This window comes from Equus przewalskii, chromosome 18 (assembly GCF_037783145.1).
Source record: "Equus przewalskii isolate Varuska chromosome 18, EquPr2, whole genome shotgun sequence".
In the NCBI taxonomy this organism is placed as follows: Eukaryota; Metazoa; Chordata; class Mammalia; order Perissodactyla; family Equidae; genus Equus; species Equus przewalskii.
Genome location: NC_091848.1, coordinates 46,074,485 through 46,099,504, shown reverse-complemented (window position 1 = coordinate 46,099,504; position 25,020 = coordinate 46,074,485). Strand labels below are relative to the sequence as shown.

At 41.0% G+C, this 25,020-nt stretch overlaps 1 protein-coding gene across 10 annotated transcripts in view; it reads left to right on the top strand.

The window, feature by feature from the left end:
* Positions 1-25,020, top strand: part of SIDT1 (SID1 transmembrane family member 1) — a 102,785-nt gene that overhangs the window by 16,364 nt on the left and 61,401 nt on the right. For all 10 annotated transcript variants that reach the window (XR_011528957.1, XR_011528954.1, XR_011528956.1 and 7 more), the window contains exons 2-3: positions 20,397-20,518; positions 21,546-21,716. Coding sequence is in view for 4 of the 10 variants with exons in the window: in XM_070581934.1 (XP_070438035.1) it covers positions 20,397-20,518; positions 21,546-21,716 (293 nt within the window). In the remaining 6 variants the exon portion in view is untranslated. The remainder of the gene's footprint in view (positions 1-20,396; positions 20,519-21,545; positions 21,717-25,020) is intronic.

Sequence of the window (25,020 nt, the reverse complement as noted above, 5' to 3'; positions counted from 1 at the left end):
CCCTTCAAATCTGTTATACCTCATGTCTTTAATGGGCAAAATAAGAATCTTTTACTTTAACCGAGAAAGTAGGTTTCTTCTCTCTCCTGTGATATTGTGGTTTAGAATAAGAAATATATGTTTGGTCTTTGACCCTTCTGGAACAAGCTCCTAAAACCTTTGGAATTTCCTAAGTGAAAAGAATGATAACGGTGTCTTGTTATTCATAACAAACCCCTTTCAACTACACCTGAGCTCATGTTAATGAAGTGACTTTTGGAAAGCCCTTAAGTTTGGGGACTGGTTGCCAGGAGAACCAACCATATGATTGGAGGGTTGGAACTTTCAGTCCCACTTCCCTGACCTCAGGGAAGGGGAGAGGGCCTGGAGGTTGAACCCACCCCCATGGCCAATGACTTAATCAATCATGCCTGTATAATGAAGCCTCCATAGAAACCCAAAAGGAGGGGCTTCAGAGAGCCTCCAGTTGGTGAACAGGTGGAGGTGTTGGGAGAGTGGTGGGCTCAGAGAGCACAGAAACTCTGCACCCCTTCCTGCACACCTTGCCCTGTGCATCTCTTCCATCTGGCTGCTCCTGTGTTATATCCTTTGTAATAAACAGGTAATCTGCTAAGTAAAATCTTTTTCTGAGTTCTGTGAACTACTCTAGCAAATTAATTGAACCTGAGAGGAGGGGTTGTTGGAACCTTCAATCTGTAGCCCATAGGTCAGAAGCCCAGGTGACAACTTGGACTTGGGATTGGCGTCTGATATTCGGGAGTGGGGCAGTCTTATGGGACTGAGCTCTTAACCTGGGTGATCTGGTGCTGTCTCCAGGTAGATGGTGTCAGAATTGAGTTGAATGGTAGGACACCCAGCTGGTGTCTGAGAATTGGTGGTGGTGTGAAGAAAACAGACACCTTGTAATCAAGGGTGCAGAACTGTACCACCCCATCACCAGCAAAATAATGATCTATCAGGGGCTTTTAAGGAATCACAACGTAGTCATCTAGGTCATTTATTGGGACCCGTTATCCAGATCACCTGTTGGGTCCCAAGCAGATCTGCCCATAGATCATTTAATGAGTATAGTAATCTTCCATTTTGAATTTACAGTTAAAAGGATAAGCATTTAATTATTTTTTTATTCATGAGAAACTGAAAGCCAGAATAATGAAACAAATTATATGAGTGACAGCTGAGGCTAGGAGTCCTGAGCATCTGATTTCAGGTCCATAATTGTATCCATTTCAAATCCTGCACTATGGAATTCTCAGGATTTTTTTTTAGAAGATTGGCACCTGAGCTAACATCTGTTGCCAATCTTCTTTGTTTTCTTCTTCTTCTTCTCCCCTAAGCCTCCCAGTACATAGTTGTGTATTCTAGTTGTAGGTCCTTCTGGTTGTGTTAGTGGAACACCACCTCAGCATGGCCTGATGAGCGGTGCCATGTCCGCGCCCAGAATCCAAACCGGAGAAACCCTGGGAGTGTGCAAACTTATCCACTCCGCCGCGGGCCAGCCCCCTCAGGATATTTTTTTAAATGTGGGTTTTCATTAGTGGTTTCTGAAACATGATAAACTTTGCGTTATCACTGGGTGGTGAGATTATGGGGAATTTTACTGTTCTTTTTTGTATTTTCTAGATATTTCACAGTAAGCATGTTTTACTTTTACCTAAGGCAAGGACAGTGAACAACCGAGAGGCTGAGCAGTACTGGGGACGAGCACCGGGTGGGCCATCAGGAAATGTGTGTTTTTAGCCCTTTAAGTACCTGTGGACCATCTGCAAATCCTCCTCCCTCTCTGAGCTTTCTTTTCCCCACTGATGAGACAAGAAGATTGCATTTTGATCCTTGTTCCAGCACTGAGACTCAGTGTTCTGACATTTTATACCATATGTCAGACTGTAATTTTTTTCTTAACTATAGACAAGTAGGATAAACTTCTTGCCAAAAAGCTCATTTCTAACTCTTTGTCTTGAAAAAGCAAGTAAGTGAAAACTTTAAATTACTGTGTTCTAAATCTACTCTTTTTTCATTCGTTTGTTTTCATTTTGAGAAGCTTGCCATAGCGCTCTCCACAGCATGAAAGTGCTTTGTTTTGTTTTTTCCCTTTACCCTCACCCCGGGTGCTGAACTTGTGTTATAAGCCCTTTGTGTTTCCTGCTTGTACTCTTGCTGAACGCTGCCACGTGGAGAGGCTTGCTGTGGTGTTGGTTTGGGTTTCTTGGTTGTTTTGTTTTGATTTTACTGCTGTGATGGTCCCTTCCGAGGGGGTATTTTGGGACTCTGATGCAATATGTAGGGATTTTCAGCTTTGCTTTCTTTCCCTCTTTGGTTTCAACACGTTACTTGAAGTATCTTCTATGTCATTTCTCACTGTTGGCTTAAATCTCAAAGACCAAACGTCTTGAAGATACCATGATACCGTGGAACTTCTTTGCTGCTAGAAGGTGCCAACATTTCTTCCTTCTTTTCAAATAGAAGCAACCACGCTGTGTTGATATTATTACACATTGCTGTGCAGCACCCCAAAGTATGTTAGCCAGCTCTCCCCACATTGTTAAATTCTGGGGCTAACTGAAGTTCCATGTCAACACACCGTGATGGTGCATTAATGATTTAAAGGCACAGCTAACAAGCTATCTGAACTGGGGCCTCACCATCCTTTCTGCTTAATGCTAGGGAAAATATCAAAAATATCGTAGGGCTGCCAGATAATACAATCATAGTCTTTTCTATTTTGCTAAAAAAAAAATATACATCTATAGACATTGCTTTTTTTCTTTTGTTGGGTATTTTGAAAATGGAAACTTTGAGATTTTTTTCAGTACATTAGTTGGCTATGCTAACCACATCCAAAACCAAAACCAAACTTGAGGGCTTGTATTCTGCTGAAAAACAGCAAAAAGAGCAACATTGTCTTCTGTTGAGTCCTCAGTCTAAGATCCTTTGGTTTTCATATATGATAAGTTTCTAAGAATGTGTGTAAAAATTGTTTGTACAGGAGGAGCAGATGACTTGCATGTTAACAGATAGCGCCCCATTCCTGGGAAGGGAAAAGCCAAGCTGAGTGTTACACGGCAAATGAAAATTATATATTAAATGTTATTAATCAAATTAACTTAAATTAACTTGTAGAAATTAATTACTTCAAATTCTCGTTCCCCTCATTCCCTCAGTTCATCTGAAATGATAATAATAGACCAAAAAAAAAAAAAATGATTTGCTGACAGGCAGAAGGATGTGCAGGTGTTGGTTGTGTACAGGCTTGAAGAGGGGATTTTTCATTGAGTTGAACGAGAAGAGAGAAGCTGGCTTGAAGGTGTCCTATATTGAAAGATATGTCCAGAGGAAGTTAAATATAAGCTGTCTTTCCTAATAAGAAGGCTAGAGGAATCCACTTCCCTTTCACAGCTCCCAAGAACTGGGAAATTTTCTGTCTATTTGGACCAATGAAAAGCTTTTTAGGAGCTAGTTCTCAACCTATAATTTTAAGGAAATTTCTTTTGGACCCAGCCTTCTACGTTGAGCCCAAGGCTGCCCAGGGATGTCAATATGTAATTATGAAAGTATTGGTTTACTTAAGGATAAAGATCAGCTATGTTTTGGGTAAACTCTTTTTTTTTTTCTTTTTTTGAGGATGATTAGCCCTGAGCTAACAGCTGCTGCCAATCCTCCTCTTTTTGCTGAGGAAGACTGGCCCTGAGCTAACATACATGCCCATCTTCCTCCACTTTATATGTGGGACACCTACCACAGCTTGCCTACCATGCCTACCATGGCTTGCCAAGTGGTGCCATGTCTGCACCCGGGATCCAAACCAGCAAACCCCGGGCTGCCGAAGCAGAACGTGTGCACTTAACTGCTGCACCACCGGGCCAGCCCCTGGGTACACTCTTAAGTCTTTGAATAAAATACTTTACTTCTGAAAATGGTGCAAAATTAAAGTTTACTGACATTAAGTAACATGTTGTCCTGAGTAAAAGCATCCTCTGGCTGCCTGGCTACACTTGATACCTTGGGCCTTTTAAGAGTGCAGATAAAGGTTTGCGGCTCCCTCTCTCTAACCTGGGATGCAAAAGTTTCTCAGCTTTGCTTCCTCACTGTTGCCCTATATATATTTTTAAGTAGATTTTATTTTTCATGGCAGTTTTAGGTTTATAGAAACATTAAGCAGAAAGTGCAGAGAGTTCCCATATCCCCTCTTCCTTCACCCCCGCCACGCACACATGCAGTTCCCTATTACTAGCATCTTTCATTAGTGTGGTATGCTGAAAACGAACCAGTATTGATGCAACATTGCTATTGTATTGGTCTTTATTATTTACTAAAATCCACAGTTTACGTTAGGATTTACTCTTGGTGTTGCACAGTTTTGACAAGTGCATCATGTCGTGTGTCCGCCATTATGGTATTGCACAGAATAATTTCACCCCTTTAAAAGTCCCCTGTGCTCCACCTATTTATCCTTCCCTCCTTTCTTTAAATCCTGGCAACCACTGATTTTCTTTTTTCCGTCTCTGTAGTTTTGCCTTTTCCAAAATGTCATGTACTTGGAATCATACAGTATGGAGCCTTTTCAGACTTGCTTATTTCACTTAGCAATATGCATTTAAGGTTCTTCTATGTCTTTTCATGGTTTGATAACTTATTTCTTTTTAGCACTGAGTAATATTCCATTGTCTGGATGTACCACAGTTTATCTGTTTACCTATTTAAGGACACCTTGGTTGCTTCCAATTTTCGACAATTATGAAAAAAATTGCTGTAACATTTGTGTGCAGATTTCTGTGGGGACATCAGTTTGCAACTCATTTGGGTAAATACCAAGCAGTTTAATTGCTGGATTATATGATAAGAATATGTTTAGTTTGGTAAGAAACTGTCAAGTTTATCTTCCAAAGTGATTGTGCCATTTTGTACTCCCACCAGCGATGGGTGAGATTCCTCTTGCTCCATAGCCTCATCGGCATCTGCTGTTGTCAGTGCTTTAGATTTTAAGTGATATCTCATTGTTTTAATTTGCAGTTTCCTAATGGCATATGCTGTTGAGCATCTTTTCATACATTATTTGCCATCTGTATATCTTCTTTGGTGAGATGTCAATTCAGATCTTTTGCCCATTTTTATATTGGATTGTTTGTTTCCTTATTGCTGAGTTTTAAGAGTTCTTTGTAGATTTTGGATACCAGTCCTTTATCAGATATATGTTTTGCAAATATTTTCTTCTTGTCTGTGGCTGGTCTTTTCATTCTCGTAATACTGTTTTTCACAGAGCAGACATTTTTAAGTTTAGTGAAGTACCACTTACCAAGTTTTTCTTTTCATGGATCATGCCTCTGGTGTTGTATCTAAAAAGCTGTCGCCAAATCTAAGGTCACCTAGATTTTCTCCTGTCTTATCTTCTGGAAGTTTTAGAGTTTTATATTTTACGTTTAGGTCTGTGTTCCATTTAGGGTTAATTTTTGTGAAAAGTATAATAAGGTCTCTGTCTAGATTAATTTTTTTTGCATGTGATGTCCAGTTGTCCCAGCACCATTTGTTGAAAAGACCACACTATATTTTTAGTATTACAGGATTGTGTATGTGTGTTTGCATTTATAGCCTGTTTTGGACCAAAGGGTTTGAAGCAGATCCATATCTGGGGCCCATCATTCTTATCACTGTTCCCAGACTCCCCTTCTGCTGCCACTACCTCTAATCTCTTGTCATTCCTTTATTCTGTGTCTCTTATGTCTCTCTGCATCTCCCATCCTTTTTGTCTTGCAAGTCTTTTATGAACACTGCGGGCCCGTCAAGGTTCTCCCACTTCTCTGGTTGATCTCCTCGGGTTGTTTGCAGCTTGGCTACTGGCAGAGACATTCCTTCTCCTTCATCTCCGGAGATATGTTTTGTTCCTTACTTCCTGATTCAGAGCCGTGATGGGTAATCTCAGTTACTAGAGAGCTGGGGTCCCCTGATTTCCAAAGTTTTGCTATAGAATTTTAGTAATACCAATGATGGAAGTTGAAGAACATACGTTAGTTGGGCAGTTAGTATATATTTTTGTTGACTTCGTGTGACATCATTTCATTTTCAAGGAGTCAAGATTTTCTTCATCAAGTCTGCTCAGCTACAGAAGTGTAATTGGGCTTGTGTTTGAGATTTTTTTCTGTTCTGTTTCCCACCACTAAAATAAATTTATATAAAATATCCCTCAAAACCGTAAGAAGTGATTGTATTTTATACTTAAGATCTTAAAGGACCTTTTAAATCACCTAATCTCTTTTCACTTAACAGGAGAGAAAATTGAGATCCAGCGAAATAATTACTTGTCCAAAATCATGTAACTAGTTTGAAACAAAGCCAAGAACAAAACTCAGCTTCCTGAAGATATTTCCTCAAGATATGTCTATTAAACCACTCTCTCTCTCCCAAAAGTACATCTGTTATGCTTATCAACAACAATAAAAATAACTTTAAAATAACATAGTCATACTTTCACAGTCAGGTTGTTTGATCATGCAATTTAAGAGCTTAATGTCTGACTCCCTTACAAATTTATTGAAAATTGAAACAAGAGGTTTTTGTTATCATTTTTTCCTCGTAAATTGTCCAGGCATCCACTTGTGTAAGTCAGGCAAGCAGGGTTGACACTCAGTAAAACTGTGAAGTTGGCAGATTTTCCTCAGTGTTTTGTGGTGCCAGAGCCATCCACCAACCATGATCTTATTCTGACTCTCTGTGGACCAAGAAGGCCAATCTTCATCATTTTCCTGCTGTGTTTTCATCAATGCTGGGTTCCTTTTTTTGTGCCAGATAGAGGGCAGCCTGGAGACCCAAGCAATTAGCCTATCTGTTGCTCCAGGGCAGTATTAACCCTGAGAACTGGTATTTCTGGATCCCCATCAAACAGCCATGAAGATAAGCCATGGCAAACAGGAATAACGAGCAGTTTCTGTTTCTGTAGATTTAGCTGCCCTTTTGTGGACAAAGTGACTCATAAGTATTCAATCAACTAAACTGGAAGCATATGATATACTCCCCCAAAATTAACATGTGAATGCCCATGGTTTTGTTTTATTCTCTCCAATATTTGCAAAAAGGGATCCTGTATTTGTCTCCCCTCTCTCCCATATCATCTTCACTCGAGTGGAGGAATTATAGCTTGCTAGGAGAGAGATAATGTTTACCTTGGTAATAAAGGGATAAAAAGTGGGGATGAGGAGAGAGGCAAACAGTAGCAAAGTCTAGGTGTGCAGAGACAGTTTGGGGAGGTCTGTGGACAGTGAGGCTCCAAGTAGCTGCAGAGGATGAGTGAAGGAGAAAAGGAAAGAGGATGTGGGGTCAGGCAAGGTTCTTGGCTGCAAGCAACAGAAATCAACTGGCTAACATAAGCAGAAAAAGAATTTATTAGAAGCATATTGGGTAGCTCGTAAATCTGAGTTGCTAGGCTTAGACTATGATTGAGGACCGAGGGAGACTAAGCTACAGGAAATGACATGCAGCAGGAATGGTTTGGCTGGGATGCATGCCTGGATACCGCCTCCTCCACTGCCATTAGATATGATCACCCCTGGACACTGCTGCCATGGACCCCGCTGGTATCACCCCTGCCAATGAATTCTAAAACTCTCCCTTCATCTTCGTATCATTTAATCACCGTTGAAACTACCGAGTGGGAGCATCCAACTCTCCAAGCGTGGGTCATGTATCTGGCCCCTTTGGCATCCACAGGTACCCCTGCCTCCCACAAAACTCACACAGTGAGGTGGAGTGGAGGAAGTTCCTCTGAAACATGCAAGAGATTTGGATGATGGGTAACCCCAAAGTCGACCCCACCAAAAGTCTTCATGAGGTGTTCTCAAGCTAGGGCACCTGTCGGAGGTTATGTGGATCTACACATAGGTGATCAGGGACCAAGGTGTGGCAGGCAGGAAACCTGGGGTGCTGTAGCTTTCTATGCCCATTTAAAGAGGAACATCTAATCTGAGCATCAGAGAAGTCAAGCAGTCTATGTTATCTCTGCCACGATGTTCACTGCACAATTAGAAATGCTTTTGTCTCTTAAACATAGCTTTCCCTGAGGCCTCTTCTGCTTATCTCAAGAAAATTTTTTTGAAGATTTAGAAGAGGAAAATGTTTGCAGATGATCGGTTTTGTCTGATTTAGAAAGCAGTTGCCTTAGGTAATACTTATATCCTGACAAATACTTATTTAATATTTATAGATGGCACCAGCCTGGCAATAAATGGAAATGAATGGCTGCTAAGTGTCAAATCATAACTCTGACAGTCATAACAATAATTTTCTAGTGCTTTTCCATCTTCAGAGCATTAATTAAGTAGGCCTCAGAATAGCTCGAGGAGAAACTTGCCTGCAGTGCAATCACTCAGCATATAAATAAAATCCAGGGAGTAGATCCTTGAGTTCTGCCTCAAACCATAAAATAATTATTTTTCCCTCTTCAACCCCCTCACAGGAGAAGGAGTATAAGCAGGAGATAGAGAGAAAAAGGCAGGAAAGAAAAAGAGGAGAAAAGGAATCATGAACAGGAGGTGAGCAGACTCAGATACCTGAGATGATGGTAAATCAGCACTGGCCACTGGCTCTCAGCCAGGAACCCAGCCTGGAGATCCCAAAGCCAGAGGGAGGTCAGTGGACAGAGGGACCAATGGAAAATATGTGAGAAACCCTGGAGAGACAGAAGATGGTTAGCTCTTGGAGGGAAAGGCAATTTAGCAATTACATCATATTTTCATGTTTCATAATATTTGCTAATTTTTCCATGTATTTGTTTTGCCTCTCTTTGAGGATTTCATCTGTGACATTTTTGGAATCAAGCATGTATTCAACACTTAGTACATACACTACAAACACTTACTGTTTTTATATGAGTAGAGGTAGTCCAGCTGAGGTTGTAGCTTTCAACGAGTCATAAATAACACCCCCAGGATATCAGGGAAGTAGCTGTTCTGAATTCTTCAGCATTATTTCTACAAATATTTCTTTCTCACCATTTGTTTTCTTGTGGGACCCCTGTTATGTAGATGTCAACACTTCTCCTTCTGCTCTTACTATTTCTTAATTTTTATTTCTTTCTGGCTTTTTGGTTTTTTTTTTTTTTTGAGGAAGATTAGCCCTGAGCTAACATCTGCTGCCGATCCTTCTCTTTTTGCCAAGGAAGACTGGCCCTGAGCTAACATCCATGCCCATCTTCCTCTACTTTATATGTGGGATGCCTACCACAGCATGGCCTGCCAAGCGGTGCCATGTCCACACCCAGAATCCGAACCAGCAAACCCTGGGCTGCTGAAGCAGAACGTGTGCACTTAACTGCTGCACCACCAGGCTGGCCCCTCTGTTTTTTTTTTTTTTGAGGAAGATTCGCCCTGAGCTAACATCTCTGCCAATCTTCCTCTATTTTGTATGTGAGTTGCCACCACAGCACAGCTGATGAGTGGTGTAGGTCTGCGCCCGGGATCTGAACCCATGAAACCAGGCCACCAAGTGGAGTGCGCAAACTTAAACACTACACCATGGGGCTGGCCCCTTAATTTTTCTATTTCTATTTTACATTTCTTTAGGTAGATCTTCAATCTGATCCTTCAGTTCTCTAATCCATTATTCATTTTAATTTCTGACCCCCTGCTGAGGTCTTTACATAAAGAGCATTATTTTTAAAATCTGGGATTTTCAGTTGGTTCCTCTTTATAACTGTAACCTGCTAAATTGAGTAGTAGAGTCCATAAGTTTGAGCATAAAATGATGAGATTGGGGTGACTTAGGGTCTTCAGGAAATACCTAACTTGACACCAGTTCTTGTGAAAACTATCTAGGGCAGCATTTCCCAAAGTCTGTTCTATGGAATGCTTGTTCTGTAGGATAGTCTTGGTGTTGCATGTAAAAGGGGTTCCACGTGGAGTGGAACTTGGCTGTGTTTTCACTGCCCAACACCTAAATCACACCCCCAAGATCAGGCATGGGCATATGGCCTCCATGCTGCCCTTCACATCTGCTTTCCCCAGACTGACTGGGGAACCAATGATGCAGGGAAGCAGCTGTTCATCAGCAACAGAGGCAACACTGTGTTTCCAGGGATGGCCGTGGCAATGGGGTGGTGGCACTTAAAACCTTCCAAAGGCTTTTTATTGCCCTCAGAGTAAAGCCGCAACCTCCCTAAGATGGCTTGTAAGACTCTTCAGGACTATAATGGTCCTTCATGCACCTCGTGCTCCATTCAGACTGATTTTCTCCTAATTCTTCAAACATGCTTCTTGCCATCTCTCTCTTCTCTTTTTCTCCTCCCCTCCCTCCTTCCTTATGTCTACTACACTGTTCCCTTTGTTTGGAAATTTCTCCTGCTCTGTTCCACATTTTTCTGGTTAATGTCCTCCTCATCCTTTAGGAAAACATTCCCCATGAGAGTCTACGCCATGCACTTCCGCAGGAGCTCCAGCATTAATGCAATGCTTCTTGAATTGCCATTTCAGGTGCAAACCTGTGGTCTCGGTGAGGCGGTGACTATGTCTACACTGCTTAGTAATCTAGCTCCTGTGCTCAGAACCATGCCTGGCACAGGATAGACAGTCAAATACTTATTGAATGAACAAAGTTCATCTTAAAGCAGCTAGAATCTGGGCTATACACTGTTCTGTTATTCCTGGCTTGCTAATTATTATTCTTCTCTTTAATGTTTTCCCATGTTTATTGGAATTGAAATTTTCAATATAAAATTTAGCTCATAAACTAAGTAGGAAAGCTTGTATGAACGTATTTGTGTCTAGGTTGTTGTTGGCATAATGAAATTGGTAAGATGAGGTCTGTAAAGCGCTCTTCTTAGAAAAGTACTCTGAATGCAAAATACTGAGAATCTGAAAGTATAGAGAATAAATAGTTCCCAAGGGGTAAACTGCTCTTTTCAATGAGATGAATGAGCTGTTCCAGGAAAGGTAGCAGCCAAGTTGTGAAAGGAAATTAACATAACCTGCTCCTTTGCCAGGGGCAATGGGCTTATAAATGGGTCTCCACACATGGAGAACAGACAATCAATAACTGGTTGATTGGTGAGTGTGTGGGGATTATTGAATTTCCTGGTGGGACAGGTCTGCCTTCTACTCTGCAGGTCACAAAACTGTCACCCATAGTCTAAGGAGGTGGATGGTCTGGATGTTACTGTTCCCAGTCGACAGTTGAGGAAACTGAGGCCCAGAGAATGTAAGTGATTTGTCCAAGGTCACGCAGACAGTAGATGCTAGTGCTAGAAACAAAGCCCGGGTCGACATATCTTTCTTCATTATGGCATAAGTCTACAGAAGTTGGTTTCCAAGGCTGAATCAGGGAGAAGGAATTTTAAACAGTCACATCAATAACTACAGGAATTATTTCAATGCTTGTCTTAAAAAAAAAAGTCTAACCTATTATTGAGGAAGCTCAGTTCCCTACAGTAGTTATGAAAAGCTTCATTTAAAAAATGAAATGCTTCATTTCATAGGACTTTCTAGCCTCTAATAAGAAAGAGATTCAGAACTGTAAGGCCACTTGGCTCCAGGGCAGCTGTTTTCATACAACAGTCACCCACAGGGGGCTCTCCCCGCAGGCCTGCCTTCACTCACCATGAAGGGTCTTGGCAGGTAGGTACAAGCTGGAGATAAACTGATGGCCAGGGAAAGGTAAAGTCTTGGAGAATGACTTTATCTTAAAAATTGTCCAAATCTAATGTCACGGGTTGATTTATGTCCCCCCAAAATATATGTTGAAGTCCTAACCCCTGAGACCTGTGCGTGTGAGCCGATTTGGAAGCAGAATCTTTGCAGATGTCATCAGGTTAAGAAGAGGTCATTAAGGTGGGTCCTAATCCAATGTGACTGCAATCCTTATAAGAAGAGGGAAATTTGGACACAGATATGCACAGAGAGGAAAATCACATGTGAAAACAGAGACACACAGAGAACTCCGCGTGATGACAGAGGCAGAGGTGGGAGTGGTGCAGCTGCAGGCCAACAACACCAGGGATTGATGGCCACCGCCAGAGGCTAGGAAGAGGCGAGCAAGGGTTGCACCCCAAGTCTCAGAGGGAGCGTGGCCCTGCTGAAACCTTTGTTTCAGACTCCCCAATCATATTTCTTTTCCAGGGTAGAGCAATGGAGACATGAACCATGTTAATGAGACCAAAGACAATGCAAAGTTCTACAGCTGGGCTGAGACAACAAGAGAGGCAGCTAAGAGCCACTGTTTCTTCAGCACCATATCCTGAGCTATATATATATATATTTATTTATTTATCTAGAGAAACTGTAATCAATGAAGTTAGCATAAGCAGATGGAGCACCAGAGTAAGGACAGACTATGGCAAAGTGAGCCAGGAGAGCAATAGGACTGTGTCTGGGGACTGCATGTTTGCCACATCCCTGAATAACAAAGAGCCTGTATAAAATCAGAGGTGTCACTCAGAAGAGAGCAAACACAAAGGCCACATTATGGCTTCTTTTGTATTATGATTATGAAATATTTTAGATATATAAACAAGTCTAAAAAATAATATAACACCTGTGTACCCACAACTCAGCCTAAGAAAAAGAATAGAGTTCCTTATTTACCCCACCCATCCTCTTCCTTCATCCCCAAAAGTAACCATTTTGGGGAGACAATTCTTTATAGGTTTCTCGATTTCTGCCCATCTTATAGGAAGGCACCAATTGAAATTTTTCCTATACTGTCATTTCAAGGACATTTGTATAGCGAACACCCTCAGAAGATAGAGTGTACGTCTCTGGAGTAAAGGTCAGGCAGGCTTACTGCACATGATAGAAGATAAGACTTGCCTAAGCTCATGGTTCCTCTCCTGTAGTGCAGCCCACTTCATGTATGTAGGCATCCATCTGGGCCCATTCACATCACCTTCATGGTACCTGGGGGCAGAGAAACTGATGCAAATTTGCTGATGCTAATGCTGCTTCCTGTGACAAGAGCAATAAAGTCCTTTATTTCCAACCCAGGAGTCTGTGTCTTCTGTGAGCATCAATGAAACTGTGACAAGTAGGGTAAAGTCTCAGATCCTTCAAAGCTTTTGAAAACCATTATCTTAAATTTTTGTTTAGGGGCTGGCCTGGTGACGTAGTGTTTAAGTTCGTATGCTCCACTTTGGTGGCCCTGGGTTTGCAGGTTCAGATCCCAGGCATGGACCTACTCACCACTCATCAAGCCATGCTGTGGCGGCCTCCCACATACACAATAGAGAAAGATTGGCACAGATGTTAGCTCAGAGACAATCTTCCTCAAGCAAAAAGAGGAAGACTGGGAACAGATGTTAGCTCAGGGCCAATCTTCCTCATGGAGGAAAAAAAATTGAGGTGTTTATTATTTCCATGTATGTATATTTTACTAGAGATTATATATAAAAATATAGTATTGTTTTGCTTGTTTACAAAGTTTACATAAATGGGGTCATGTAGTATGTACCATTCAGCAACCTGCTCTTTCTCTCATTTTATCTTTGTGAGAGTTATCCATAATGATCCATATTCTAGTTCATTTATTTTTAACCACCGAACAGCATTTCATTGTATGAATACAATTTACTTATTCATACTCCTGTTATTTAGCTTATTTTTCTTGCTATTTAGGTTGTTTGAACATTTTATTATTGCAACCAATGCTTGCAATTAACATTCTTGCTCATGACTCCCTGTGCATATGTAAGAGAGTTTATCTTGGGTATAAACTTAGGAATGGAAAAGCTGGAATCTGATGTGAACGCATCTTCAGCTTTACCAGATATTGCCAACTTGCTCTCTGAAGTGGTTGGACCAAATAGCACTTTCATGCATGATATGCAAGACTTCCTGTTTCTCTGCACCGTTGCAAACGTGGTGTTCGTCATACCTTTGAGGCTTTACCTTTCTGATGTGCTGAACATCTTTGCACGTGGTCATTGGTCATTCTTCTCCTCCTCAGTTGCTCTTTCTATCCTTTACCCATTTTCCTGTTGGTTTTTTGTTTTTCTTATGAGTATTAAGGGCTCTTTATATATTCAAGATACTGACATTGTTTTTTATATAGGTACAAATAACATCTCCTGGTCTGTGGCTTGTCTCTTCTCTTCATTTACAGGGTTTATATAGCTTCACAGTGGAATAGGAGAAGCCTACAGATCTCACAGTGGAAGAGTAGGAGAAGCCTATATCCATTGTAGTGTTCAAAGGAACCAGGGATTCAAAATAGGGATGATAGCATGATCTGACCAAGCATTGTGTGGAGACTGGGGTGCAAGGAGCTTTCGTTCTAGCCATGATTCTTCTATAGCTAAGTATCCTTGGGGAAGTCACATCACCTCTATCTCTCAGGCTCCTTGTCTGAAAATGGAATCTTTGGACTAGGTGATCTCTCTGAGCACCTTCCCAGATTTAAGGTTCTCTAACACTATGAGTCAAGGTCACGTGCACCAGCCAGGCAATGGCAGGACTTATGCGGACCAGCCCAACTTTGCTACAACTTGGGAAGTGACTGACCAGCTTCTGTCTTGTTTTCCCTGACTCCCCCACAGGGGTAGCCTCTTTGTCTTCTGTGTGCCCACAGCACCTGCTCACATTGCTACCATATTATCATCACGTTACGCTGCTGGTGGTGGGTTTTCCATTTGTCTCTTTGACTAGATCATGAGCTGCTCAAGGTCAGAGCTGCCTTTAGTATAGGCCCAGCACTTCTATAGCTCCTGACTCAGTGAATGTTTGATGAATGATGGAGGGAGCATGGGATGGGTGGAGGGAGGGGGAAAGGTAAGGAAAGGAGGAACAGAGAACCTAAACACCCCCAGATATACCCCCAGGGAACATAATAGAGTTACTAAAACAGTTATAGCTTAGTAAAATGAAGCATTAGCAAATACTATTGTAGTTCTTTTACAAGTGGAGTCAGTTTTTCAAGATCACTCGGGAAAACAGTGGTGTGCTAAATAATAGAAACCAGTAATTTCTGATTCTTAATATAATGTTCCACTAATAGAGCCTACAACCTCATTATCTTAGCAAAACCAAACTAGATTTTGAATTAAACTCATTTTCATCCTCTTCGTTCAACAGAACTATATTACTTATAATTTTGAACTTTTCCCTACTGACATGTTATAAGATTTAAAAGACAGTCTCTAAGCTTTGAGATCTTTCATATGGTAATCTATATAACATCTGAGAAGGGAGTACTTAAATAATTCTTCTCTCTTAGCTATAATGCACTTCCGTGTTTGTAGTAAACACAGGAAGAAAGCAAGAGCTATATGATAAAAGTGCTCTTGTTGTCATGACAACAGGAAGAAGCAACAGGGAGGAAAATCTTGGCTCTTAGGAATGGTCTGTTACAAGGTGTCAGGGTCCATTATGTGTGGTCAACACCCTGCCCGTCATTTAGTTTTGCCTTACACGGCTTACTTCACTGTACAAATGTAATCCAATTTTCTCAGTTGCACATTAGCCTCTGGAAAAGCAAAGCAAATTTTGAACAGGGCTCTTTATCCTTTCCTGAGGTAATGCATTATCTGTTGATCTTGAAAAACTGCCCGGTGTCTGCTATCTCCTTCTCTAATATATTTTCTTGCAACTTATTACGCCAGTATCTCTGAGTGTGGTTTTATTATAATTAGTAAGATCATTATTAAATAATAAAATGTAAGTAGATTACAAGAGCCAGAGCAGGAACAAAATTAGGGCATGGAGATGAGCGGTGGAGTGGGATCCCCGTGGCAGTGGCACATCTGCTCTGCTCTCCTGGCAGGCCTCCATTCTCCCAGCCCAGACTCAGCCTTCCCAGACACCAGCTTCCAGGTGTGCTAGTGACGTTGGTGATCTCAGGAGTGTGCATCTCGTAATAACGGGGTCATCCACTCGACGGTGTCTTCGAAACAGTACTTCCCAAAGCGTGGGCTCCAATCCACATGCATCGGAATCCCCCAGCATGCTTGTTAAAAACGCATATGTTTAAGTTCCATTCCCGAGCTGCTGAATCAGAAAGGCTGGAGGTGGGCTTGAGGGATTTGAATGCTAAAAAACACATTGAAATTTGAGAATCACTGCCTTAAAGTAAAGTGTGAGGGAGAAAAAAGGAGGAAAATATTTTTTGGCACTAAGTACCTAAGAAGGGAGGAGGGGCTGAATCCTGAGTGACATAAAGGGAAGCAGACAAGCTAAAGATACAGCTTGCCTAGTTCACAGCTTTCCTTGGGTTTACCTCGGTTCTGACTGCTATAGATTTAAGCCAGACTCAAGAGTGCTCTAAAAACATGTGCTGTAGATGCTAGCGTTTGTGTTACGAACCTCAAAAATGAGCCTGCTTCTAGGCTAATGCATTCTGCCAGGCACTAGGGACGCCAAAGATGAAGTTTGTAGCTTCCTAGAAGAGCCAGGCAGGTAAACTAAGAGTTAAAATACTATATGGTCCACAATGAGATACCACTTCACACCCACTAGGATGGTTACAATCAAGAAGACAGACAGGAATGAGTGTTGGTAAGGATGTGGAGAAATTGGAACCTCTTACACTGCTGGCAAGGTAAATTGCTGGAATGTGAAATGACGCACTGCTTTGGAAAACATTTTGGCAGTTGTTAAAAAGTTAAACATAGAGTTACTATGTGACCCAACAATTCTACTCATAGGTATACACTTGAAAGAATTGAAAACATATGTTCACACAAATGCTTGTATACAAATATTCATAGCAGCATTGTTTGTAAAGGCCAAAAAGTGGGAACAATTAAAATTTCCGTCACCTGAAGAATAGATAAACCAATGTGGTCTATTCATACAATGGAATATTACTTAGCAATAAAAGGGATGAAGGATTGATACATGCTACAAGGCGGAAGAACCTTGAAAACATTTTGCCGAGTGAAATAAGCCAGATACAAAATGACATATATTATCCATTTGTATGAAATTTCCAAAATAGGCAAATCCATCGAGATAGAAATTAGATTAGTGGTTGGAAAGGATGGGAGGAAGGAGGCAATGACGAGTGACTGCTAATGGGTATAGGGCTTCTTTTTGGGGTGATGAAGATATTCTGAAACTAGAGAGTGGTGATGGTTGCAAAGATCTGTGAATAAACTAAAAACTACTGAATTGTACACTTTAAGAGTGAATTGTGTGATGTATGAATTATATATCAGTTTTTTAAAGTGATAGAAGAAATGGCCAAGAAAAAAGTAAGAAATTTGACTACATAAAAAAATACTTTGTGGTTGTCTATAGGAAAAACTCACTTCTATTTTCTTCTATTCATGCACACAACATTTCTGACACCATATGTGTGGGTTTTCTACACATCAAGCAATTCTATAACACCAATGGGGTGTCCTACAATTCAGTCCAGTTCTGAAACTATCTACCTGCTGTTAGCATCAGATCTCATAGGTTAGGGGCTCAGTCCCGCAAAACTGCCCACCCCCCACTTCAGACACCAATTGCAAGGCCAGGTTGTCACCTATGCTTCTCACCAACTGGCTATAAATTGAAGTTTTCCGTGACCCCCTCCTCAGGTTCAATTAATTTGCCAGAACAGCTCACAGAACTCAGGAAAACAGTATTACTGGCTTACTTTAAGAGGATATAACTCGGGAACAGCCACACTGAAGAGATGCACAGAGTGAGGTCTAGAAGGGTCCCGAGCACAGGAGCTTCTGTCCCTGTGGAGCTGAGGTGCACCATCCTCTGGGCACGTGGTTGTGTTGACCAGTCCAGAAGTTCTCTAAACCTTGTACTTTGGGGATTTTTGTGTAGGCATGATCAATCATTAATGATGTGGATTAAGGCTGCCCCAGCTAGAGAAGCCCAAGGTGACCTGGCCTACATGCCAAACTATATGACCCAGTGGACTTTTTTTATGGTATGAATTAGGACTGCCCCAGAGAGAGAAGCCCAGGGCATCCTCACCTACATGCCAATCTATATGGCCAGATTTGTATCTGAAGTTATATGACCGCACAATAACCAGACCCCATCTGCACTGAAATCATATAATGACTTTTTACATCATCTTTTCTTTTTTCTAGTAAAAATAAGTCACGTACCCATGCCCTATAAAATTATCCCTAACCCTCAACTCAGGGCAGCAGCAGGAGCTCTGACTGCCTGTGGGTCCTGTCCCCACGCACCAGCTCTGCCTGCCCATGGGTCCTGTCCCCGTGCTATTCCACACTACTCTCTAAATAAAAAGAGCACTACTGCCAGATCTTGAGAGTCCAAGAAATCTTTCTTTCAACCTCTCGGCTCACCGACCCCGCATCAATTAACTCAATCTCCACCTCCTGTCCCCTTCCCGGAGGATAGGGTGTGGAGCTGAAAGTTCCAAGCTTCTAATCCTGGCTTGGTCTTTCTGGTGACCAACTTCCATTCTAAAGCTATCCAGGAGCCCACCAAGCGTCTCCTCAAATTTTGTACCCCAATTTTTTTTTTAAAACTGGAAAAAAAACCCCCACCATTTTTGAAACAAATGAAGATGTTCAAACACTGTGGATATCGAATAATTTTAAATAATTATTAATTTCATTAACTGTGATAATGGTAATGTGTTGATGTTAAAAAGAGGAGGCTTTATCTCTTAAAGATATATATGGATTGAACTATTTACAGAAAAAATGATATTGTCTTTAGTGTTTACTTTAAAATAATCAAGTAAGACTGTGTGTGTGAAATAGAAGGTATAAATGAATAAAGTGGTACATTTGTTAATAATTATCAAAGCTGGATGATGAGTACATGAAGATTCATTATACCATTCTCATTACTTTGGGGTAAATCTGAAAATTCCCAGAACTACTGAAGACCTTTTCAGAGGAGAACACCAAGATGAAACTGGCATTGGAGCGGGCATACCCTGGGGATTAGAAGAGTGGATAAGGTGCTGTCAACGAGCGTCACTGTGAGAAAGGACTGGACTATGAGAATGTCATTGGGGCTGGAAGGGAGGCTCTGGGTGTGGAGAGTGTGAAGGAGAAAGAATTATCAGAGTTGACGACCTGTTGACTGAGGAAGATACAGAAGCGGGAGTCAAGGATGACTCTCAAGTTTGAGGCGTGATGAATGGCTACCTGGTGAAGCCGTTCGACAAGCAAAGGAATTCAGAAGAAATTCAAGTCAGGGGTGAAGGGAGTGATAGGTTCCATCGCAGACAGGTTGAGTTTAGGTGCCTGTGGATCATCCGGAGCTGTAGAAAGAGATCTGCACGAGAGATAGGGTTTCGGCAATTTTCAGCTGGAGCATAATTTCCATGGAAACTTGTAGAGTGTGGGCATGAAAAAATGCTCCCTTCCTGAGCAAGCACTTCTTATCAAATTAGTAAATTACTTTGGACTGTGTTAACGTTAAAAAAGCAAAGTGGCTTAATCAAGGAGAATAATATAAGAAAACCAAATGGTAACGTGTGCTATCCATGCTATTCTGTTTCCTCTCAGCTTCTGTTTTGAACATGTGATGGATCTCCAGAGTTCAACTGCAAGAATTTCCTGTTCATTTCTTCCCCTAATAAGAGAGTTTTCAAAAGAACAATAAGGCTTTAATTCATTGGCGGGGGTGGGAGGGAATCTCATATGAAAGGTCAAATTTTACTTTTTCTTTTTTTTACCTTGCTTTTTTCTATTTTGCTCTTTGCATGTTGTCTATGGTATTATAAAAACTGAAGGAAAGCACCAAAACCATCTAGATCCACGGCCACAGTTCAATCTCCTGTCTTTAAAACAGTCATGATAGTATTAAATCCTTGGGTTGACATGTATATTCAGAAGGAGCCATGGAGCTGCTGCTATAAAAAAGCATTTTGTGTCGGCTTGATGTAGGCCTTGGAGCAGGACAAAGAGAGGATTCCTCAGCCCCAACGGACCTGTGGCTGGAGGAGCATCAGGCCGTCTGCTAGGCTTTCATAAAACATGGCAAGAGCATTTTGGTTTGAAGCACAGAATGTTTCTCTAAACTGAAATTAAAGTTTGTCAGCAATTGAGGCGTTTGTAGGTCTTTTTCTCTTCTTTGTAAGATATTTTTATCTTTAGTGTTTTGATTCAAATAAGAAGAGAAGCACATCAGTGTCTTTCTTTTTCTGTTCTGGCCTTATTCTCAAAATCTTGTGTTGATGCCCAGTCCAAACTCCTCAGCCTGCCTTGAAGCCTCCGTAACTTGGCTTTCCCAAGACCACTTCAATCAGAATTTCGGTGGGCTGGACCCAGGCGTCAGTTTTTAAAAATCTCCCCTGGTGATTTCAGCGTGTGATCAAGGTTGAGACCCACTGTGCTTACAACATAAATGAGGAAAAGACAGGTGGGGCCTTCGGATTATCTATGGTCAGAAGCAAATGTGAGAAATTCAAGTTTTTCAGAGCTTCAGATGGCAGCTGTGATGTCTGTGCGTGTGCATGTGTGATTTGCATTACTTCTCTCTCTGTCCTGCTCACAGGTCATCGCCGTGCGGGTGTATGTGAACAGCTCCTCGGAGAACCTCGATTACCCAGTCCTCGTTGTGGTTCGCCAACAGAAAGAGGTGCTGTCCTGGCAGGTTCCTCTGCTCTTCCAAGGACTGTAAGTGGATCTTTCCCAGACAACTTCACTACATTTGGTTTCTTTCAATGTCCTAGACCTTAATTGGTTTTTTCCCTAGTGAGAGATCAGACATTTGAAATGTTGACATATTATGCATGCTAGGTGCAAACAGTGGACATGGTGCATACCCTGACTGTTCAGCTCTGTTTAATTTCCATCCTCTTGGAAGTTCAGATAAGCACTCTGCCTAGATTTGTAACACCTGGAAGAACTTCTAGCATTTTAATTCTATCCAGAACGTTCTGTAGCTCTAGGTCGGTTAGTGGAGCATCCACTGAGGACAAGACTAGGCCCAGCAGTCCACTTAAATGAGCAACACCTCCGCTATACTTCAAAATGCCTACCGAGTGTGCATTCTTCATTTCATAATATTTATTGAGCACTACTAAGTGCTAGATACTAGGGAACCGCAATGGGAAGAAAAAAAAACCATCAAAGTCCCTACCCTCAGGGAGTTTCTATTGTCTCAGGGAGTACTCTATAAGGCACTGTAGCACTGATAACAAAAACCCAGGAGGCATTCAGGCGTGGGCACATCATCTGATGCTAAATCATTTTTAGAGGTTGAGGAATTTAGGGATTGAAATACTGACTCTGATAGCCTTGACTTGGACTCTGGGACTTTTTATGTCCCATTTAACAAAAGCTTAAAGCGTGGAAAAATGGAATCAACTGGTTGTTTTATCAAGACAGTTTCCCCTTCAAAATCTGACATTTTTTCCTCATTGAATTAGGCGGATGGTTTAGTGTAATGTAGACATGGCTGAGTGAACTGGCCAGCCCTGAACAGTCCTCACATCCCTGTTATTATGTCACACAACCCTATGCTAAAAACACTAGCTGTGAAATCACTATCAATAGGTCCAGTCTGAAATTCAAAACTGAAATTTTTAAGGACTTGAAATCAAGTTTGGGGAGAGGTGAAATGAGACAGGCTGCCTTCCCTGCCGGTTCACTGAATCTCGTTCTTGTTCTTGCTGGGTTTCCCCTCCATTGACTGCTACAGGTATCAGAGGAGATACAACTACCAGGAAGTGAGCCGCACCTTATGTCCCTCAGAAGCCACCAACGAAACAGGACCGCTGGAGCAGCTGATGTTTGTAGACGTAGCCTCCATGGCACCCCTGGGTGCCCACTACAAACTGCTGGTTACCGAGATCAAGCACTTCCAGCTGCAGTAAGCAGGACTCCTTGTGGCCCTTCTCTGTTCATCTGCTCTTCCTGTGCTGTGCATGCTCCACCCAGCTTCCCCCTTCCAGATCGTCACTCAGGAAGGAGATTATCCGCTTGGCTTATTATCTCACCACCTTCTGAACTCTCCTGCTGGCAGCAGGGCCTTATATTTTCTGTGCCACAGAAAGGTGGAAGTGCAGAGTGGAAGTGCTGTGACCTCACCAGTGTATCTGTTCCGGGGGTCTCTGGGAGGGCCCTGTCCTGCCTGTAGTCCAGGCCAGAGGCACTGGCGACTGCGTTCTTTTGTATTACTCACCAGTGCCACTCTCCTGAGGGAAGTTTTGTTTTTGTTTGAAGGAAAACCTGAAGCTGTTTTTCCTATCCTTGTTTCTCTTCCAGTTTTCTCCTTCCAGGTTAGGAATGTAGCAAGGTAGAAAATAATATGTAATGCAGCTTTGTCCTTTGCAAGAACTAATGACCATTTCCTCCTCCTCCTTGCACGACCATCCTTTGAAGCCAAATCAGTTGGGATATATCATCTCAAATTGTTTATATCAGACCTGGAGTATAATAAGTGCAGTTGGGGGCATTGTCTCCAAGGGATCTGCTCTCTCCCAGAGGTTACTCTTATAAAATATTGTGTAAATCTGTGTGAAAGTTTAAGCAGAAATCCTAAAGTTATTCCTTAATAAGACCATAAACTTCTGTTTTACCCTACTCTAAACTCAAGGCTTCTCAAGGGTTCAAACCATTTCCTCTCTTCTCAGTGTTTTAAATAAATTTTAAAAGAAAATATTGTTAAGTTTGTTACATTAGAATTAGAAATTGTACCTATCAGATGGCATCATTAAGAGAACAAAAAGACAAGCCATAGACTAGGAGAATATATTTCCAACACACGTAACTGACAAAGGGCTCATATGCAGAATATATAACGAACTCCTACAAATCAATAAGAAAAACAGGCAAGTTCTTGACTACTATTCCCACTATCACCCACCCTTCTGTGGGCTCTGGCTTCTTATGGGCAAGAATCTTGGAGCCTGTGAGTCTGGGCACTGCTCAGGGTGGGGACTGGTACACAGGTGTGTACGAGTCTGTGTGCCAACAGATCCAGACTCAGCTTCACTAGAGCAAATATGTTTTCTGAGGCAAAAAGTGAGGAAATCTCAGGAGCAGAAACTATACTTGAGAAAATATCCTGTGACCTGGACTTCTCTCCAGAACTTTGAGACAGAGACAGAAGAGTCTCAGAAGGGGAATCCATGTTTATATTTACCCAATGAAATGGGTAAATATATCCAATAAATGGACTCAGATATGCCAAGTAAAAGACTAAGAATGTCAAATGGGATTTAGAAAAAAGAAAACTAAATATATGTTGCTTACAAGAGTATAACCTTAAATAAAAGAACATATAAATGTTGTAAATAAAAAGATAGTAAAAGAAATACCATACCGTCACTAACCAAAAGAAAGTTGGTATAGTATATCAATATTATACAAGATAGTTCTGAGTGCAAGAAGCATTATTAGAGATAGAGGATATTTCATATTTCTTAAAGAATCATTTGCTACCAAGACACAAATTTAAACTCTAAATTTGTATGCACTTAGTATCATCACTTCAAAATATACAAAGCAAGAATTGCAGAATGAAAAGGACAACAGGACAAATCCACAACATTTGTGGGTGACTTCTCTATAGCTGAAAGAATAAGAATAAGAACAAGACCAAAAATTTTAAATACATATGCTGTATACAGTAAATAAGTAGAACAGGCATTGACAAACTATGGCTCATAGGGTGGCCACTGTTTTAGGTAAATAAAGTTTTTTGGAACACAGCCCTGTCCGTTCATTTACATGTTGTCTATGGCAGCTTTCGTGCTACAGTGGCAAAGTTGAGAAGTTGAGACAGAGACATTATGGCCTGCAAGCCTAAAATATTTACTGTCTGGCCCTTTAAGAAAAAGTTGGCCAACACCTGATATGAAAGAGCAGATCAACATTATTAACAAACTTGAACTAATTAATATATTTAGAAAACTGCATCTCAAAATTGATAGAATGCCTAATCTTTCCAAGTTCATATGCAGCATTTACCAAAATTGCCAAATTCTAATGCATATCTTGATAAATTTCCAAGGACTGAAATGCTGTATATGGACTTCAGATAGAAATCAACTTCAAAATGATATCTAGAAAATCCCCAAATGTTTGGAAATTAAGTAGTCTACTTCTAAATAAATATGAGTCAAAGAAGAAATCCAAGGAAAATAATTAGAAAATATTTTGAACAAATGATATGGAAATATGACATATCCAAACTTCTGGGATGCAACTAAAGCACCGCTTAGAGGAAAATGTATAGCTTTAAATGGATATATTGGAAAAGAAAAATGGCTGCAAATCAGTGTGTTAAGCATTCATTTTAAGAAGTTAGAAAAAGAAATGAAAATAAAGCTCAAGGAAAGTAAAAGAAATTAAAATAGCACAAAGCAATGAAATAGAAAACAAATCAACAATGGACAAAATGAACCAAACCACAAGTCAATTATTTGAAATGACTAGTATTATTTTTACTCTTGTTTTTTAAAAAATGAAAAAGACAGGCAAGCCCATTAAAAAAAAATAGGCAAGGGGGCCGGCCCCGTGGCCGAGTGGTTAAGTTCACGTGCTCTGCTTTAGCGGCCCAGGGATTTGCCGTTTGGATCCTGGGCACAGACATGGCACTGCTCATCAGGCCATGCTGAGACGGTGTCCCACATAGCACAACCAGAGTCACTCACAACTAGAATATACAACTATGTACTGGGGGGCTTTGGGGAGAAGAAGAAGAAGGAAAAAAAAGAAGATTGGCAACAGATCTTAGCTCAGATGTCAATCTTTAAAAAAAAAAAATAGGCAAGAGGCTTGAACAGACACTTCACCAAAGAAGCTATTCAAATGCTCCCAAAACACAACCTCCTTCTCTATCATAAATGCAAATTAAATGATGATGAGATTCCACTATAACTACCAAATTGTTGTAATTTGAAAGGACTGACAATGAATGCAGTTCCACTGCTAGCTGTATACCCAACACCTACATATGTAATTGTAGTATTCATTCAATGGAATACTACACAACAGTAAAAATGGACAAACTGTTACTACACCTAACAACATAGATAAATCTCACAAACACAATGTTGAGCAACAGAAGCCAGACAAAAAGTGCACGTACTGTTTGATTCCATTTATATAAAGTTTAAAAACAGGCAGAACTATTCGATAATGTTAAAAGTCAGGAAAATGGTATCTTT